Here is a 19426-nt window from a genome sequence, read left to right on the forward strand (position 1 = left end):
TGATTTGAGTACAGGTATCTTGCTTAGTTGTTGGGGTTTGAATAATAATCTAAATTTTGAACATAATAACAGGGATCTCTATTTGTCTAAATTTTATTATTATTTTCTCGCTCTATTTTGATGGCTGGATTGAGTTTTGCAAAGAAATCTTGATTTTTGGATCCACAGACGTTAGTGGAAGTTTTCAGTTGGACCAGCCAACTCCCGATCCATGTTTTATGAAGAGCCCAGCTAAATTAGCTCTGGGCTTATCATAAGATTTTATTGGTGATACACAAAGGGTTTCGAGTTAACACTTCCTTTAAAATTTAAAAAATTTAATTCTTTTTTTTTGTGCGGCATAAAGATAGATCTAGCTTATTAGAGCCTGCAGTTTGTAAATTTTGTAATTATTTTTCTAACGTAGGTTTTTCTGGGTTTTAATTTTTATCATTGTTTATATCGTTTGGGTGTTTTCTTGTTGTCATGCAACTACAGATCTGAGGAAGAAATTTGTGTAGAGTCCAGATCTAGGCCCTGGAGGGTAAAATCTGGATCTCTGGGGTTTATCAACATAATTTTCCAAAGATATTATTCAAATTTTTTGCAGTCCAAGTGTTTAAAATTTCTTGGATCTGGAAATTTTCACAAAGGGTTTTGAGTTAGGACCTCCTTTAAATTTTAAAAATTTAATTTTTGTGGAAAATTGATAAATCTGGATATTGAGAGCCTTAGATTATCAGATTTGAAAGCGGCGTTGGCCTCATACTCCTCAGATCTGATAGATCTACCATTTTTGTGTAGAGATCTGTAATTTTTTTTTGTTTCTGACTTGGGTTTTTGAGGTTTTATTTATTTTTGTATATTTGGGTTCTGAGTTGTTTTTTTCTTCATTTTTATGACTTTGTGTTTTGATTTTTTTATTTCATTTTTTATTTCATTCAAAAAATATTTAAAAAACATTAAAAATCTAAAAAATTAAAAAATTTCAATTTTTTTGGGTGACTTTGATTGCTAATGAAATAAATCAAAAGCACAGCTTAAGCCCTCACATTTAAATTAAAAAAAATAAAAATAAAAAATTATGTGGCCTATGGCCCAAAAAAAATTAAATTTAATTAAGTACTTTTCATTTATTTATTTTTTTGGTCACATTAAAAAATTTAATTGCCACATTAAACTTCGCTTCATAACCTTAGCGCATTAAACTTACCTAAGGGATTACTAAATTCTAATTTAAAGTTCCTCGTGTCTTTTGTGTTAAGTGTAAAATTTTAAATTTTGTGGTAGTGATTTCTATATTGTCAAGTGGGATTAATGTTTTAAAATCATTGACTATAGGAGAAAAATAACTAATACCAGATCTGGGTTATTGAAGAAAATCATTTTTAATCTAGATAATTCTTCATGGGATTTAATTGCTAGAATATGTTGCAGTTTTGGGCGTTTACATTTAATCATCATGATCGTCACTTTCACCACATTTAAAAATTGCTCTGGTAACATGTTTTTATCTATTTTATGGTTAATTGAATATAAGGCACTAGTCTAAAATCATTTTTATCTTGTGGTTGTGTCTTATTTTATTATATCTATCCATCTCAATTAACCAGGACTCATTTACATTCATCAAGTTGTCCATCTTTAAGTCTCCTAGAGCCTGTGTTTCACAAACTATCCTTATTCATTCACCCCAAGGACTACCCCCTTTGACATGTCTAGGAGAGAGTCCAAACGGAGTGAGTAAGGATTAGAGTGATAGCCCTTACTCTGAGCCTTGTCGCAGTGCCTAGACACTTTGTGCGACAATAGGCTGCAAATGGAGTCCACCAAATGGCAAGTTGTTTTTCCTCCAACATCCTTCCAACTGCAACATAGTTGTAGGCATTACCCGTGATCACTTGTACAACATTGTCAACCCCTACTACTTCACCCTGTTGAAGAAAGTGTAACTAGGTTCGGTCTTCAAAATGACACGTAATTATGACTAATGTAAATTCTGTAATAAAGAGAACAAAAATTTGCAATACTTGCATCATGGGTTTCATGAGCAAGGAGTTTTTATTATAGGTCAAAGACTTCTTCATGTCTTTAGGGGTTTGTCATCTTGTCATAAATGTATAATTTAGAGTCATGTATGTGAAGTGTTTTTACACTTGTAAAGAAGTCAAAATGTCTATGTAAAAGTCCTCCAATCTAGAGAAGCACAGTCATCCTATGTCGGCTTCAATATATATATATATATATATATATGATGAAGACTTCATGTCGGCTTCGAATGGAGACACACCTTTGGATAAATATCGGCCTCAATATAAATATATTTATAAGTGACATGTCGGCTTGCTTATCAGACACGTCGGTTCACAAAGGACAGGTCAGCTTAAATATAGTCCACCAACAACTATATATAGGAGCCTGTACCCTCGCATTTCCACATTCAGACAGATTCAATATATCTCTGAGATTTTGGATGGGTATAACAGAGATAAAATGTGGATCATCCACAACAAACTTCTTGGCATATTTCCAAGGTTCTCGGTGGTCAAGACAACAGGGAATTCGGTTATCACAGTGATTACAGTATAGACTAATTTGGGGTGACATTACAGTGACATCATCCTCACTTTCTCATGAATATATTCACTGTAATACAGATGGACAATGGTACAGTTTGGATAAGGTCTCAGTGTTGTACTCAGTGATGCTCGGTGCTATATCTCAGTGATAATAGGTGTTGTGCTCGGTGGTGACATGATGATTAGTGATGCTTGGTGCTACATGATGCAACTAAGAGTTACATGGTGCAACTCGATGCTAGTAACCGTATGAAGAAATTGAAGAATCATGGAAGAAGGATGATTGTGTCTTGGCCTGGGATTGGTAACATAGGTCAAGGGTCATGGTCTTGGTCTTGGTCTTGGTACTTGTCAATTGGAATCTCTATAAGAAGAAATTTGTGTGGGTTTTCCTCTCAAAGAGTGAAAGGTTTTGGCCCTGGCAAAAAACCAACATCTTGTGTTCTTGTCTCTTTTGTTTTGGTAACTATTTGATGAAATAAGAAGACACACTCTAATAATAATAAGAGAATATTGTGCTAATGAGAAAAAGTAAAAAGTACCTCACAAATAGTTATCATACTGAGAAGAATCTTATTAACCTAATTTCCCTAGATTCTTCAACATGGTATCAGAGCTAAGGTGTTGAAGCTAATGGAAGGGCATAAAAGAGACATTCAAGGATCAAGTTTCAAGAAAGGCTTCTAAAGTTATGGTTACAGTCTAAGGAAAAGAAGGGCATCAAAGTCAAGGTAACAGTGACATCAAGCTCAGATCACAGCATTAATGTCTCAGCACAATCACAGTGGTTCAAAGGCTCTACAATACATACCTTTATAATTGGACGATGTACCACAGATGTGCCAAATAGTGATTGGTTCAACCTAGATTACAGTACACAGAACTTGGACAAAGTTTCGATGCTAAATCACAATGCACAGAAGTGGATTACAGTAAGTATAATAAAACAAAGTTTCGGTGACATATTAGAGTATGGTTCAGTGCTGAAATTATCAACACAGAAAGGACATCAATATCATCATAGTCACATGTTCTTGATCCTACATTTTGGTGATACAATCTCGATGGAATCCTGGTAAGAGTCTCGATGCTATCTTAGTCAAGCATAAGGGCACAAGTAATCTCGGTTCAGTACAGAATGGTACAAATAATGCCACAGTAATATGCCTCAAGGATCTACAAATCAAAGTATCTAGGATTCTATACCAGCAAGAAGAATTAAACTCTATAACAAGACCACAAGCATCTATAATGTATAGAGAAAAAAATCACATCAACTCGAAGATCACCCGGAGGAAGTCTCAGTGAATCTTCAACGTGATCAAGGTGAAGATTTCATCTTCACTTGCCAAGTAAGTATTTTTCATTCTATAATCAAGTTTGGTTAAATGACTTTGTGTTTGCAAGGAGATCTATAAATTGTTTGGGTCATCGAAATTCCTTGCATGAGAAAGGAGGATAGATATAGTCCCCGAAAGAATAGTCATTGATATATATAGAAAAGTCTTTGAAGGTCAAGCATTGTTTGAATGCATCAAAGGACTCATGAAATTATAATGAAATCAGTCAAAGGTTCTCTCATCCCTATGAAATGCTTGAAGATATATTCTCTGGAAATGTAGAAAAGAAGGTCATATCTTTTAGACCTGATCTACACAAAAGTAAAGGTATCAAAGAATGAAGGGATATCTTCACAAGATCTCAATTAGGAGATCTGGGGGAGATGATAAGAAGATAATCATCATTGTTCTTAAATACACTAACTGATAAGCAAGGTAACAAGTGTCCTTGGGACAAGAAAGTTACCTCATTTAACAACTTGTGGTATCTATGCAAGATAAAAAAAGGACAAGTTGTGGGCAAAAGTGTTAAAGGCTAAAGGACTCAAACATTTGTAGAAAGGAAAGGGAAGTTTCGTCCTCAAGCAAGACAGAATAGTATAGCTAAGATTCAACGCTATGGAAAGATTATGGAAAGAAAGCTCATATCATCGAAAAGATGGAGGTATCTGAAAAGGACCAAGGAAAGAGGGAGTAAAAGTCTCTACTATGTTTGAGATGGTCTCCTTCACAAAAGGATCTTATCACAAGCCCCTAAATCTTTTGTTATGGATATGACCATGATAAATAATAAGATGCATTACGGCATCATGAAAGCATTGGAAGCAAGAGCTCATGATACCACCATAGGGAATCATGAAGGACAGAAGGATCAAAAATCCTTAGCAGTCAAACATGAAGGATATATCTCTTGGGAACCTCATTGGACATTGAAGTAAAGGAAGAAGTCATCAAGGCTCATCATACATCAAGTCAAAAAGGAAACACATACCAGATGGGGATATGCAAGATCCTCAAGATTCTCTGATGGAATCCTCATCGAAGGGTTCATTAATATAGAGAGGAAGCAAGTGTTTCATCAAAAACTCCAACTTGTGGAATTCATGGATGATGTTATGATGACATAAGAGATGAAGCAGATCAAGGGGTTGAAGACACTTCAATCAAGAAAGTTGTTGGAAGAAGCATAGATGACCTAAAGGTAAAATGAGGTATGTATGCTTGTATTTAATATTATAATGTCATGTCGTATGGTTGCAGGTAACATGGATCACTACTTCTATCTTGAGAAGCATGATCGAAGGAAAAAGGGATCTCCTCCTATAATAGGTTGTCAAAAGGCATGAATCACACTAGATGAAATCAACATAATATGTCCTCATATGAAGTATGAGGTGGTTGACTACAATTAAGGAACTCTGATTGGAAGCTCCTGGGAAAAGAATGTGTGAAGAAAGAAAGGAAGAGATCGTGAGATATACAACCATGATGAAGGCTATCAACATCTAAAAGACCAGCCAGATTTGACTAGGAAATCTTTCGGAAAGATATGAAGACTCTAATAAAAAGATGGAGACTCTTGACAATGGATATCATTGGGAGATGTGTCAACATGTATGCAAGATGTTGATACCTACAGGAAGATGTCATGATGAAGAGCCATCTCGTAAGGTACTATTTGATTTGATGTTATGTTTTCATTTCTTGAATAATATCTTGATGAGTTCATGCAGGGCTACTGGAACAAGAGTTGTAAGCGCAAGTATGACTAGCATTCATGTGGTGAATGGAAATTCCTGAAAGAAGCATGATGAGAAAGAAGTATCCATATGAAGAATGTTCCAGATATGTACCAAGAAAGCCACTTTCCATGAAAAAATGAATGACATGACAAACCAAGAAGGAAAGTGATCGATGGCTAATGCCCTACAAGGAAGAAGCTTGAATAAATTTCATGACATCAAGGAAAGAAATTGATCAAGAAGTTGAAGGACCCACGGAGAAGAAGTCGCTGATGAAAAGAGTCCCCAGTTGAGAGGGAGCTCTGACAAGTCCCTAATTAAGAGGGAGCTTGGGCAAGTCCTTGATTAGAGGGAGCTTGGGTACATTCCTTTACAGGAATGGGCATATCTTCCCTAGTTGAGAGGGAGACATAGACACAACATTCTTGTCTTCACTTGGGAAGAAAGAATGGAGGATTGGGTAATCATCTTGCATCCGATGCTCTTTGAGGATGTCTAGACAACCATGACAAGAGTAGGCAAGAGGACCGATATTCTTTGAGGGTTGGGAACCCAAGATAAGAATAGTCCTAGAAGGTCATACTCAGTGAACACTCGGGCGGGTACGTACCTTGAGTGACAATGATGAAGGTTTCTATAGTCATTGGTCTCGCCAACATTGTGCTCTGATCTAATGAAAGATAGAGCTATCAATCAAGGCCTTGTTGTGGAAACAATATTGGTTACTATGATGCTATACAAATGGGTTACCAATCTGATTCTTCTTATGAGAAATGCTTCAGATTGAGAATGACCAAGTACCATTATGAATACGTCCCTAGTTAAGAGGGAGTGTTGAAGAAAGTGCAACTAGGTTCGGTCTTCATAATGACATGTAATTATGATTGATTTAAATTCTGTAATAAAGAGAACAAAATTTTGTAATACTTGCATCATGGGTTTCATGAGCAAGGAGTTTTTATTATAGGTCAAAGACTTTTTATCAATGTCAAGACTTTTTATCGATGTCTTTAGGGGTTTGTCATCATGTTATAAATGTATAATTTAGAGTCACGTATATGAAGTGTTGTTACACTTGTAATGAAGTCAAAATGTCTATGTAAAAGTCCTCCAATCTAGACAAGCACGGTCATCCTATGTCGGCTTCAATATATATATATATATATGATGAAGACTTCATGTCGACTTCGAATGGAGACACACCCTTTGGATAAATATCGGTCTCAATATAAATATATATATATATATATATATATATAAGTGACATATTGGCTTGCTTATGAGACACGTCAGTTCACAAAGGACAAGTTGGCTTAAATATAGGCACCAACAACTATATATAGGAGCATGTACCCTCGCATTTCCACAGTGATACAGATTCAATATATCTTTGAGATTTCGGATGGGTACACCAGAGATAAAATGCGGATCATCCACAACAAACTTCTCAGCCTATTTTCTAAGGTTCTTGGTGGTCAAGACAACAGGGAATTTGGTTATAACAGTGATTACAATGCAGACTAATTTGGGGTGACATTACAGTGACATCATCCTCACTTTCTCAAGCATATATTCACTGTAATACGGATGGACAGTGGTACAATTTGGATAAGGTCTCGGTGTTGTACTCAGTGATGCTCGATGCTAGATCTCGGTGATACCAGATGATGTGCTCAGTAGTGACATGATGATCAGTGATGCTAGGTGCTACATGATGAAACTAGGAGTTACATGGTGCAACTCGGTGCTAGTAACAATATGAAGAAATCAAACAATCATGGAAGGAGGATGACTGTGTTTTGGTCTGGGATCGGCAACATAGGTCAAGGGTCATGATCTCGATCTTGGTACTCGTCAACTGAAATCTCTATAAGAAGAATTTTGTGCGGGTTTTCCTCTCAAAGAGTGAGAGGTTTTGGCTCTGGCAGAAATCCAACATCTTGTGTTCTTGTCTCTTTTGTTTTGGTAACTATTTGATGAAGTAAGAAAACACACTCTAATAATAATAACAAGAGAAGATTGTGCTAATGAGAAAAAGTAAAAAATACCTCACAAATAGTTATCATTGTGAGAAGAATCTTATTAACTTAATTTCCCTAGATTCTTCAACACATCCAAAAGACATAATAGTAATTGTGCATCCTTCCCCTACTCAGATGCATCCATGGATTTCGAAAACATGGTGCCTTTTGGGCAAGGAATTAAAAAAATTAAAATGGTGTGGGATCTTCCACCAGTCCATCCATCAGACATAATTGTGCACCCTATTTTGGTCCATGAATGCTTCACTCTGTAAGGTACTCTTCTATTCTTTGGACCTCATTTTGTAAAAGTGACCCCCTAACATCATGAAAACTAGGGCCTTTGAAGCCCGAACCACATGCAGCTATAGCATCAATCATAGGTTCATAATATGGAGAATTAGCAGCGCTGAAAGGAATGCATGCATCATACCATCTCGCAATGCACTTCCAAATAGCCTCCCTCTCTATTCCCTACACATGCCCTTTTCAAACTCGAAAAACTAGGGCCAGAAGCATGCTCATCTCTAAGTTTAACAAGGAAACTAGAGGAATCGTCAAAACTTGGGATATGCACTTCAAGATTAGGGTCCATGAAAGGAGAATCTTCTTTACTTTTGCCCAAGTCCTTTCTAACTTTCTTGTTCTTGCTCTTTTCTACTAGGAAGGCTTCAAGCAAACCCATCATATAACTTTTTAAGTCATTAGAAACTTTCTCACAAGGTTCTACTTGGCCTCTCAAATAAGCTAAGTGTTCCTTAATCCTATGGATCCCTTAGTCCTATGTATCCCCCCACCTTTAATGACCTTCCCACAATAGTTGCAAAAAAATTTCCCATCATCATTCAAATGGCAATCTAGCCATGCCGGATCATTCTTACTTTTAGGGGCCAGTGCAACCTCTACAACAACAAATAAAAATTTGAATACAAAGCCCTAGCAATTCCTACTTTTTAGGGGGGGTGAATAAAAAAATAAAAATTAAGAGAGAAATACAAGAAAAATTAAAATAGAAATTTTCATAACAAACCCTACCAATTCTTACTTTCTAGGGGAAAAAATTAAGAGAGATACAAAGAAAAATTTAAGTAGAGATCTGCATAAAAAGCCCTAGCTTTTTTTAATTTTTAGGGAATCAAATAGCAATTTTTAACAAACAAAAAAAAGCTTATTTTGTCTTGGCATACCTGAAGAAGCCTTCCAAAAGTTGGCAACAATAGCAGCTCCAAAAAGAAACTCCGAAAAACAACCCAAAAACCCCCTCAGTCACCTCCCAAAAAAGCTAAAAGCCATCCCACAATCTTTGACAAAAAATCTCTTGAACCAGCTATGAATCTTTCCAATAAACACTCTCCAGATTTGCCCTTCAACCAACTCTCCAAATCTGCACAAGAACCTCTTGAGAACAGCCCTAGAAAATAGCAAATATCTCTCCAAAACCCACTCAAAAATCTCAGCTCAAGAAATACAAGAAGCTCGAATGAATAGTGTGAGTGAAGTAGAGGAGGGGGAGGGTCTTTAAATAACTTTCAGAGGGGCCTGGGTTTCCTTTTTTGTGAGCCAACTAAGAGAGAAAATAAAAAATAAAAACAAAAATTATGTTTTGGCCCCACGGGATGTGTCATGTGCCAGTGCAGCTATACAAAACCGGCCAGTTTGGTACACAGTCTGGTTAACCGGTCCAAACCGGTTTGGCCCTCCAACCAGTCGGACTGGCCAACTCTGACCGGTCCGGTTCAGTTCTGATACCATTGGTTGTAAAAACCCTTCTGCTACTACTGAAATCTGTCCCAAAAATTTGTACAACCGCCCTTCTCTTTTGTTGGGTTGTATGGCCACCTAAAGCTGCCTTTGCATCTGTGTGTACAACCCATTCAAATTCTGAGAGCTAGGTTAATTTCCTTTACTTGCTCACACTGTTTCCTCTTTTCTCCTTTGGACTTGCACAATTGATGAATATTCTTTATCACTCTCTTACTTATGTTCTCCTAACTCTCTCTTTGTCTTTTCCTTTCACTTTGTCTTCCTTTTATAACATTGAGTTGATGACAAAGTCTCCATCACCCTAATCTCTCAATGAGATTGACGGTTGACATTAAATCACAATCAACGATGGAAATTATATCTAAATCACTAATGTAAATATTTTACATATTATCAGGTATTAATCAACTCACTAACAAAAGACTATTCACTTTAATAATTAACTTTAATTAAAGTGAATTACAAAATTGAAAGGACATTTTTGGATGGCTTCCATACGTCCATCACTAGGCCTGTGAGGAAGTTCCTGTATGATGCTATAAACATCAACATGAAATATGGACATGAAAGGAGAACTAATAAAAAAAACAAGCTAATGCCACTTTGGTGTCCTCTAAAATTGTTGGACTTGTGTCAATTAGAATTGTAGTCTTATTGAATACAAAAAGAAGATGGGCAATCTGTACCATACAACCTGAACAATTTTAAGCATAAAATTGAGAGACTCAAAAACATGCAGGTAGATAAAAACTAAAAGAGTTTAGGCAGTAAAAGAACTAGGAGGAAGTCCACATTTAAAAGAAATGATAGTGTAATACAAATCAGCTATTTCTCAGATCCATTATTAATAAGTCCTAATCCTCGGCACAACGTACCTGATAAATAGCTTCTACTACTATAAATCGCCGGTTCAAAACCTTTTTAACTCGTTTGTCTTCCAACGCAATCTCTTCTAAGATATTTTCCAAGGATTTCATATCATTATGTTTGAACAATTTCACAGTGCTTCTTGAAAGAAAAAGTCCATTTTGAATTCCCCAATGCACACCTTCATCACTGCACAAAAGGATTGCCAGCAAGAACACACGAAAAGATGAAGCTCAATCACATAACAGTTTCATATATGATGTCTTCAAATACAGTATCACAATCTTCATACCTTAAAGAGTATTCTGATTCCCTAGTTTACACTGTTTGAAATTCGAGTATGGAAGTAACTATAAACTTGATAACTTCATTGTAGAGAGATGCTGTCCCTTTAATTAATTGTTCATACAAGAGAAATAATAGGCACATTTTTCTGAAACAGCTTTTGCACTTAAAATACAACATGCAGAGAACGTATTATTGTACACTAGTGATGTGCACAATTGCTTCCTGGTAAATAATCCCAATCTTGAGGTTTCCATTTCTTTTATCATCTCATCGAATTTCGGGGTGACGATGAACATGATTGTTTAATCATCATGAAAAACACAATATGTCATAACAGAGTAGGACACTGGAGAAGGTGGCATAGGAATAAGGACAAACACTCACGCAATAATTATATCTCCTCGCTTACAAAATGCTGGAATTACACTAGCGGTAGTTGCAAGCCCATATGAATAGAGAATTGAATCTGGAGTTCCCAAAAATTTTGAAATTCTGGCTTCACAGTCAAGATGGACATCTGCCAAAAAATCCAGAGACAATACTAAGGAAAAACAAATAAATAGAATCTCACTTTCCTTTCCCCCTCCTCTCTAGAATGACACACCAACATCCATGTACTAGAATGAGATGTTACAAACATTCTGATTTCATTGACCAGTTGAAAAATACTCCCTCCTTCTCACTTCCAAATAAAATGTTAAACAAAATCTCAACTCCCATAAAGGGAGGATCTAGTTATCACAATTAAAATTTCCATGTAATTCTTACCAATAGTTCCATAAAAGCCACGAGGACCACAAGATCCCACTCCATATTTTTTCAAAGCTGTATTGCATGCCTCCTGAAACAAATTTTTGGAATTAATGAATCTTGCATCTCTTAGCAGGAATGTGATTACTTCTAAATAGACAAACAAAACTCAGGTTAGGTCTTTTGTCATTTACTCACTGTTATCTTCCCTTCTCCTATTAGCCCAAGATAGTTTGCTGACGCTAGATTAATAACTTCTTTACCACTGACTATGGTACGTGGTCCTGCATCACTACATCAGCCAAAAGATTTCCAAATAAAAAATTATTATATACAACATGACAACTTTTCAAACTGAATTGCCTATTTCAGAGAAATCAAGCCAGAGCAAATTAACTACCAATAATCCCAAGCTATAGGAGAAAATCCTATTGTGTGGAGTTAATAAACACTGAATAAGTGTTCTCTGTGAGACTAAGCAAACAAAGTTAAACAGAGCCTAGGAATGAAGCAGCCTTAATCATTAGGATATGGATACTCATGCAAATAAGGATACCGATATGGATGTGAATACAGGGAGAGATATGGATGCATCAACATTGTCAAAAAATTGGGTATAATAGGGCTGGAAAAAACATATACAGAAAGACACAATATATGTAGAATAATTGGTTTAATATATGAAACTAATTCTAAATGAGATCCACAAAGAAGCAGAGTCAGTTGTCAAAACAATCCTACATAGCCTATAAAAAGGGATTTCGTGCATGAACATTGATGCAGTTTTATGTAGTTTTAACCAGTGAAGTTGTAAAATGACCATTGAATCAATGGGCAATAGAGTTTGCCTAGCATATCTCACTATTGCCATATCAAATGTTCCCTGTCAAACAAGATTCAAAAATAGTTGGATAACTTATTAAATTTCTTTTAGACACAAGGCTGTCAATTCACATGTATGTGTATATCAAATTTCTCACATAAAGGAAGCTCCAGTAGATGGGAACCATTGTAGCACAGACTGACATATATACAGTTGTCTAGTTGTTGAAATCACTGTGAATGGTGATTTGTTCAATGTGCTTCTGTGTTCTCTTTGTTGTTGCCTTTCCTGGAGAATATGGCATGGGCAGCCATCACAGAAGTGTTGAATTTTCTACAGGATGCACAGTAGAAACCAATCTTCTGATATGATAATTATTACCTAATGATCTTCAAACAATTTATCTCATGCCACTGATATCATTGAGCAATTATACACAGAAAATCTCAACAGTAAATGCAGTGGAAACAGTAAAGATCATAAAGAGACAACCATGCACAATAGAGACAATATTTTTTCCCTAGGAAACAGAAACTCGAGAGAAAACCCAGCAACTTTTCTTAGGAGAAATTATTCTTCAGTAATGTTTACGAATCAATAATTTGTCTAGAAATCTATGTCAATACCCAAGTCAAAATACTAGACAAATCTGGTCAAACTTCCCAAAACAATCAGAAGTCAATGCTGGTCAAACCACCCAAAATCTGTAGTCACGGACCTGCAGCCAGCTTTGTGGTCAAATTCGGCACTGTGGCTCCTATGGTCAACCGTGGTTGACTGCGGTCAAATTCAGCCCTGTTCTATGGTCAGTGCCCAGTTAAATAGTTCGGTCAAACAGCAGATAAACTTGGTCAACAGAAGAATCAATTCTTGGTCAATCATCTCGGTCAAAGATAATCAAAAGTGTCCTCCTCACATGCAACTGTCCAAGAAAGAGAAATAGGCCTCAAAAAACAGATCAGACTTGCTTCTTCATTGGTGGAGAAAATGAGCCATCATATCTTCTATTTATACTTGTCGAAATTGTTGAGAAATCAAGGGCAGCTAGATTAGGGTGATTTCTCTTACTTTGATGACTGCTTGTGATGTTCTATTACTCAACAAGATGTACCTGTAGTTAGCTTCTTCTTTACTTGATTATTATAGTGTTCTTTTATCATCAAACATCTACCAAACTATGAAGATCAATAGAACAAGAGGACACAAGATATAGGCTACTAGCGAGGGCCAAAACCTCTCCTCTTGAGAGGAAAACCCACAAGAATTCTTCTCTTCTGATACTCTTCAAATGACGAATTCCAAGACCTAAGACCCTTGACAAAGACCCCTCCAAGACCAAGTCAACTTCTCCTTTGATGAGACTTCTCTTCCACCAAGTTAACCCAAGTCAAACTAGCTTCACACTTCAGATTTCAGCTTCTACTTCATATTTTCAGTCGCTGCTTCAGGTCTGCAATTTTCGGCCTCTATTACAGAAACCCTAACTCGCATGTGTGGAAAATGATGGTGAATTTTGCCTTCTCTCTCCTTCGCTGGGTTTTCTCTTCTTTCCTTCATAACTCGGCCTTCAAACTTTATCTCTTTTATCCCAAACTTCAACTTCTCTTGGCAGGTCTGCAATTCGATCTTGCTGTGATGAGATGATGCCCTAGTTCCTCGCATGTGTGAGATAATGTGGCCCAAAACAGTCCTAAAAACTTCGCTTTCTCTTCTTCACTCACCTTTGTGATCTCTCTTTTGTCCTTTTTATTGAGCTTCTTGAATGATCTTGGATGTCTCCTAATGAGATCGAGTTCTTCCTTACATATAGGCTCCTTGTGGAGGTTGAATAGCCCTTATGAATTGGACTTGTGTCTGCTAGGCCGACTCCTTATCTTGTAGGCCGACTTGGTCTTGGAAGGACTTTATGACACAAATAAATTCTTCTTACATGATACAAGATGCCCAATAGGATCTTTTACAATTGACAATGACTCTTTGATTCCTATACTTTATGACAACGCCCTAGAAGCACTCAATGGGTTCTTGACCTATAAATAAATGACCTTGAGCATGAAACCCATGCTACAAAATAACAATAATAAATTTTCTCTCTTTGCATCAAATACATAAAATCATGATTACATAAGATATTATGAAGACCGAACCTAGTTACATATTTCAACAGAAATGGGTGTGACACTGCAAGGGACACGTCCCTTCACTTGGCAGGCCAACTTGACTTTTTTGGGGCGACTTGCACTCAAAAATAAATTTTTATTTTAACTTTCTTAGGCCGACTAGGAGACCTCTTGGGCATGCGGGAATACCTCCCGATGCTATACAAAAATCAACACTCCCTCTTAGCAAGAGAGATATTCTCCTTAGCTACAACAGATTTCCCCTTAGCAAAAATTTCTCCTCCACAAGGAAAGATCATGGGCTTGCTATGTTGATGCATGTTTCCGGATTACTCCATCTTGGAGTAGGCAATGTGACTCCTCATATGCACGTTTATAAATCACTCCATCCTAGAGTAGGCAATATGAGTATCCTAGGCCATTTACCTCTGGCCAAATCAGCACAGCCTGGCCAAAGTCCTTTGTGGCTCCTTAGGTAAATGTATCAATCTCCTCGAGTCAAAATAGCATGACCTATCCAAATTCCTTCATGGCTTCTCAAGAGAGGATCTGTTCCTGGACCATTCACCCCTAGCCAAATCAACATGCCCAAGCCAAAGTCAATTATGGCATTTCAAGTGAATTTCATCCATCTCCTCTAGTCAAATCATCATGACTAGCTAAATTCCTTCATGGCTTCTCAGGAGAAGATCTATCCAATCTGATATTGCCTTAGGCCATTCACCCCTGACCAAATTAGCATGGTCCAGCCAAGTCCTTCGTGGCTTCTAAGGTGAATGTATCCATCTGCCCTGGTCAAATCAACATGGTCCAGCCAAATACTTCTAGTTGCTCAGGAGATCGTCTGCCCGATCCTACAAAGACATCAACACTCCCTCACAACGAGGGATATATTCGGCATCATGCCAAGCTTGTCTCTAAAGTATGCAAACTTTGCTCTAGACAGAGGCTTGGTGAGAATATCATCAATCTACTCGTTTGTGAATATATATTGGAGCTTCATTGCTCCCTTCTACACCATGTCTCCAATAAAGTGACCTGATCAAATAATGTTGCAAGAAGCTTCCCAAACCACTTTGCTTCACGCCTTGTGGCAATTGTTGTGATATACTCTACCTTTATTATGCTAAGTGCGACAGAAGTCTGCGTCCTGCTAAACAAGGATATCATAGTTGATCCCAAGTTCAAGTAGTACACTGAAGTTCTCTTTCTATCCTCTACACTCTCGGCACAATCTGAATATGTAAATCCCTGCAGCTTCACTTCACCACCTGAGACATATCTCAAACCATGTCCAATTGTACCACGCAGGCACCTCCACACATGCTTTGTCGCAACCCAATGTATCTACCTCAGCTCAACCATACACTGACTCAAGGTGTTGAATGCAAAGCAAGTATCAAGCCTGGTGTTAACCAAGTACATTAAGGATCCAATAAATTGCTTGTACATCATGGGAACCACCAAATCTGAATCTAAAGTGGAATCACTCAGCTTCTTCAGATTGGTCATCATAGGTGTAGCCATGGACTTGTAATCCTCATACTGAATCTCCTCAAAATCTAAACAATGTACTTCGATGTCCGAGGAAAATCTCATCAGATCTCTGCCACACCTCCAACCCCGAGAAAGAATGCATCAAGCCAAGATTCTTTGTCTCAAACTCCAAGGTCAACTCCCTCTAACATTGAAGCAAATCCTTTTGTATGTCATGTAATCATGTCCTTCTATTGTATGGTATGGTCCCTTCAAAGAGGGCACGCTGCTCCTAGAGACCTACTATCTGTGAGCATCTCAACCCATGGCATTCTCTTGGAAGTTTGCTCGTTCCACTCTGCTTGATTGTTTGCCTCCTCGGAACTAGAATCTCTTTCGGTCATCTAGCATGATCCTAGATGTCCTAGCAATCTATATAATCTCTCCCTCTCGAATACCAATCAATCTTGTTGAGTCTGTGCTTGAGCCCTTAGGTCATATAAGAACCTTACCATTTGGTAACTGGAGCAAAAATTTCCTTTTAGTCCACTCCCTCTTTTAGGAGAACCCTCTTGCCACAAATTTCTCGATGTTGCCAATTGCTGCATGAATCATTGCATTGGTACAATGTACCCATTCTTCCTTTCTGCAAAACTCCATTTAGGAGGCCATGGAAGAAAAAATCATAACCAAGCAAAAAATACAAGGACAAGAAGCTGAACACAAGATAAAAATAATAATAATAATCGAGGGAAAAAATATGAAGTACTTATCTCTGGATTAAGGAAGAAATTGTTGAGGATTGTAGGAACTTTGTCAACCACCTCTTGATCCCTGCCTCCTTGAAGAAATCACTTAAGTCCATCTACAATCTCATCAAGTTTAGATTCCATTGTCTTCTTCTAAGATGGATGCTCGTCCTTGTTATCAACATCAATTGTTGATACATGCTATTTATCTTTCCTTTTCCTTGCATGAGCTACAAGGACTGTGGTTACTCCATTCTGAGAACTCTGCAAGCTATTCCTGGATAGAAATCTAACCTCCTCTTGGACACCGTCATCCCATAGCTTATCAACCTTGGGCAGCTCAGTCCGTGCATAAAGACCCTGCACAAATTGATCTCATGAAGAAGGAAATCCATTAAGAACCATTATCACAACCTTTGCATCAGTTACATTATCCTCAATGGCTCTAAGCTCATCTCTCAACCGAGATACTCTTCATAAGATAAGAGAATTAAATTTGATCTAGTCATCATGACATTTCAGAGACGATTTCTCAAGGTTAACTTCCTGCTAGTGTTGTTGTTCTCATATAATCCTATCATAGCATCGTATACTTCCTTGGAAGTCTTCAATGCACCAACATGAGGAATCAAAATGTACTTTATGGAATCTACCAAGATTCTCTTAGCCTTGGTTTCATCCTTCTTATCCTTACCTTTCTCCTTAGCTCCCTCTAGCTCTGCAATAACTTCCTTCTAAAGATTGGTAACACTATTCAACTTGTCTTCCATTCTGAGACTTAGCACCATTTGGCAAGAGATCTAAAATCTAGTCAAGTTGTTGAACACTTGTCTCAAAGGCTGACTTCAATGGATACTTTTTCAACAAAGCTCTAATACCATGTTGAATTTTCTACAAGATGCATAGTAGAAACCAATCTTCTGATCTAATAATTACTACCTAATGATCTTCAAAAAATTTATCTCATGCCACTGATATCATTGAGCAACTATACAAAAAAAATCTCAATTGAAAATGCAGCGGAAACAGTAAAGATCATAAAGAGACAACCATGCACAATAGCAATGTTGCGATAATCGCAATCGGGATTAAATCGGCAAGGGTCTGAAATCGGTAAAATCGCGAAAATCGGGAAAAAATCAGTAAAAATCAGCAAAAGATCAAAAAAAAAACTTTTTTTCAATTTTTTTAATATCTAAAGCATCCACAACATAAAATAAATGCATTGACACATAAATATGAAAAGAGAACTAATATATAAGATGTGTAATATGTATAGTGCTACATCACACATAACAGTGAATCATGTTCTAAATACTGAGTCCTAAGTCCTGACTCAACCTCAAAATACCAACAAAAATATAATAATGTATTTCATATCATGAGTCATAATATCACATACAATGAAATGAACCAAATAAATTGTACTACTAATTTCCTCTGCCCCTCTTGTGAGAAAATATAATAGCTTTCCCTCTAGATGAAGAAAGCCCTGGGGCTAGCAGCGGACTTTGTTGTGCTATAGAAGCTGAAGAACTAGGAGCTATAGGAGGTAGACCATGTCCTATACTGGTGATCATGGTAGGTGGTGTCACCTCCTCCACCTGTTGCTCCTCGTCCTCCTCTGCAACTGTTACTCCCTCCACTACCTCCTCCTCTAACCAATCAAGGGTCGACTCATGATAGACCTCTCGGCCTCAACCCCACATCAAGTGTCCTCTCAAGTTACCTCAACCACAATCGGAGATTGTAGTAGAGGTAGACCATGTCATTAAGGCATTGGGACTCCAACATGTATAAGGGTCATAAATTAATAAATTATAAATAATAAATTAATAATTATAAAAAAATTGAAATAATAAATTATTTTTTTATTATTTAATAAATTCAAAAAATTAATAGAAAAAATTTATTATTTAACCTGTTGTGTTTCTTAGTGTGTATTTTTTCAAATACACTTCAGTTGCAGTTGCGTCCGGAGGAGCTACATGTTTGGATCAACACTTGAATGGCAAGCCTTTGGAGATTGGGTACTCTGCCACCATAGCTTCTCCACCATGCATCTACAACACGAAAGATAAACATAAGAAACAAATTGAAATTTGAAAGTTGAAGCAAAGTATGAAGAGACTATAAAATTTGAAACAAACTAAAGCTTACCTACCATTTTTGTCTTCCTATCCACAATAGCCATGTCAAAGCTAAATGTGCCACCTGCCATCATGTATATCTCTGTGTTGCATGGGTACCCGCACCCGAGGGTGGGGTTCTCGAACCCATCCCAGGTTCCCGCACCCAAGTACCGGATTCAGGTACGGGTTCTTCCCAGACGAACCCAAAAGAACCGGGTTCTTCCATGAAGAACCGGGTTCTTCAAAAAAAAATTTGGGTTCTTTTCCTTTAACGGGTTCTCGGGTTCTTGGGTTCTTCGGGTGCTTGGGTTCTTCGGGTTCTTTGGGTTCTTCGGGTTCTTTGGGTTCTTCATAAAAAAAACTATATTAAAAATTTAATTTTCAAATAATTTTTTTTTATTGAAATTTAAAAAATAACTTATAACAAAGGTAAAACTTATAACAAAACCTAAAAAACCCTAAATCAATTCTTGTAATTTGTAAATCAATTTGGAATGAAACATTCTTCCACGGTCCTTACCATCAAAACCTGTGTTGCACGGGTACCCGCACCCGGTTTTTTAAGTTTTTTACAAGTCTTGTTTTTTAAGAATTCTTGTAAATCAATTTGGAATGAAACATTCATTCCCGAGCCAAATAACCATCAAATTATAAACTGTAAATGCACACATACAGGTTCAGACATTTTTGGTCAAATAGAAAGTAGGATTGAGACCAGCCATAAGCTGTAATCAGCTGATGCTGTTAAATGGCGAAGGGCTATTTTGGACAATGGCTAAATTAAGTATCAAAATCT

The 19426-nt window shown here is 37.1% G+C and overlaps 1 protein-coding gene across 1 annotated transcript in view; it reads right to left on the reverse strand.

The window, feature by feature from the left end:
• LOC149203432 (long chain base biosynthesis protein 1b-like) overlaps positions 1–19426 on the reverse strand; it is a 233294-nt gene that overhangs the window by 123042 nt on the left and 90826 nt on the right. The window contains exons 5-8 of the mRNA XM_089403432.1: positions 11529–11622; positions 11349–11421; positions 10965–11097; positions 10301–10481 (exon numbers count right to left, since the gene is read on the reverse strand). Of these exons, the coding sequence (XP_089259558.1) occupies positions 10301–10481; positions 10965–11097; positions 11349–11421; positions 11529–11622 (481 nt within the window). The remainder of the gene's footprint in view (positions 1–10300; positions 10482–10964; positions 11098–11348; positions 11422–11528; positions 11623–19426) is intronic.

Source organism: Pinus tabuliformis, chromosome 2_1 (genome assembly GCF_031772625.1).
Source record: "Pinus tabuliformis cultivar Carrire ecotype Pingquan chromosome 2_1, CPIR1, whole genome shotgun sequence".
NCBI lineage: Eukaryota > Viridiplantae > Streptophyta > Pinopsida > Pinales > Pinaceae > Pinus > Pinus tabuliformis.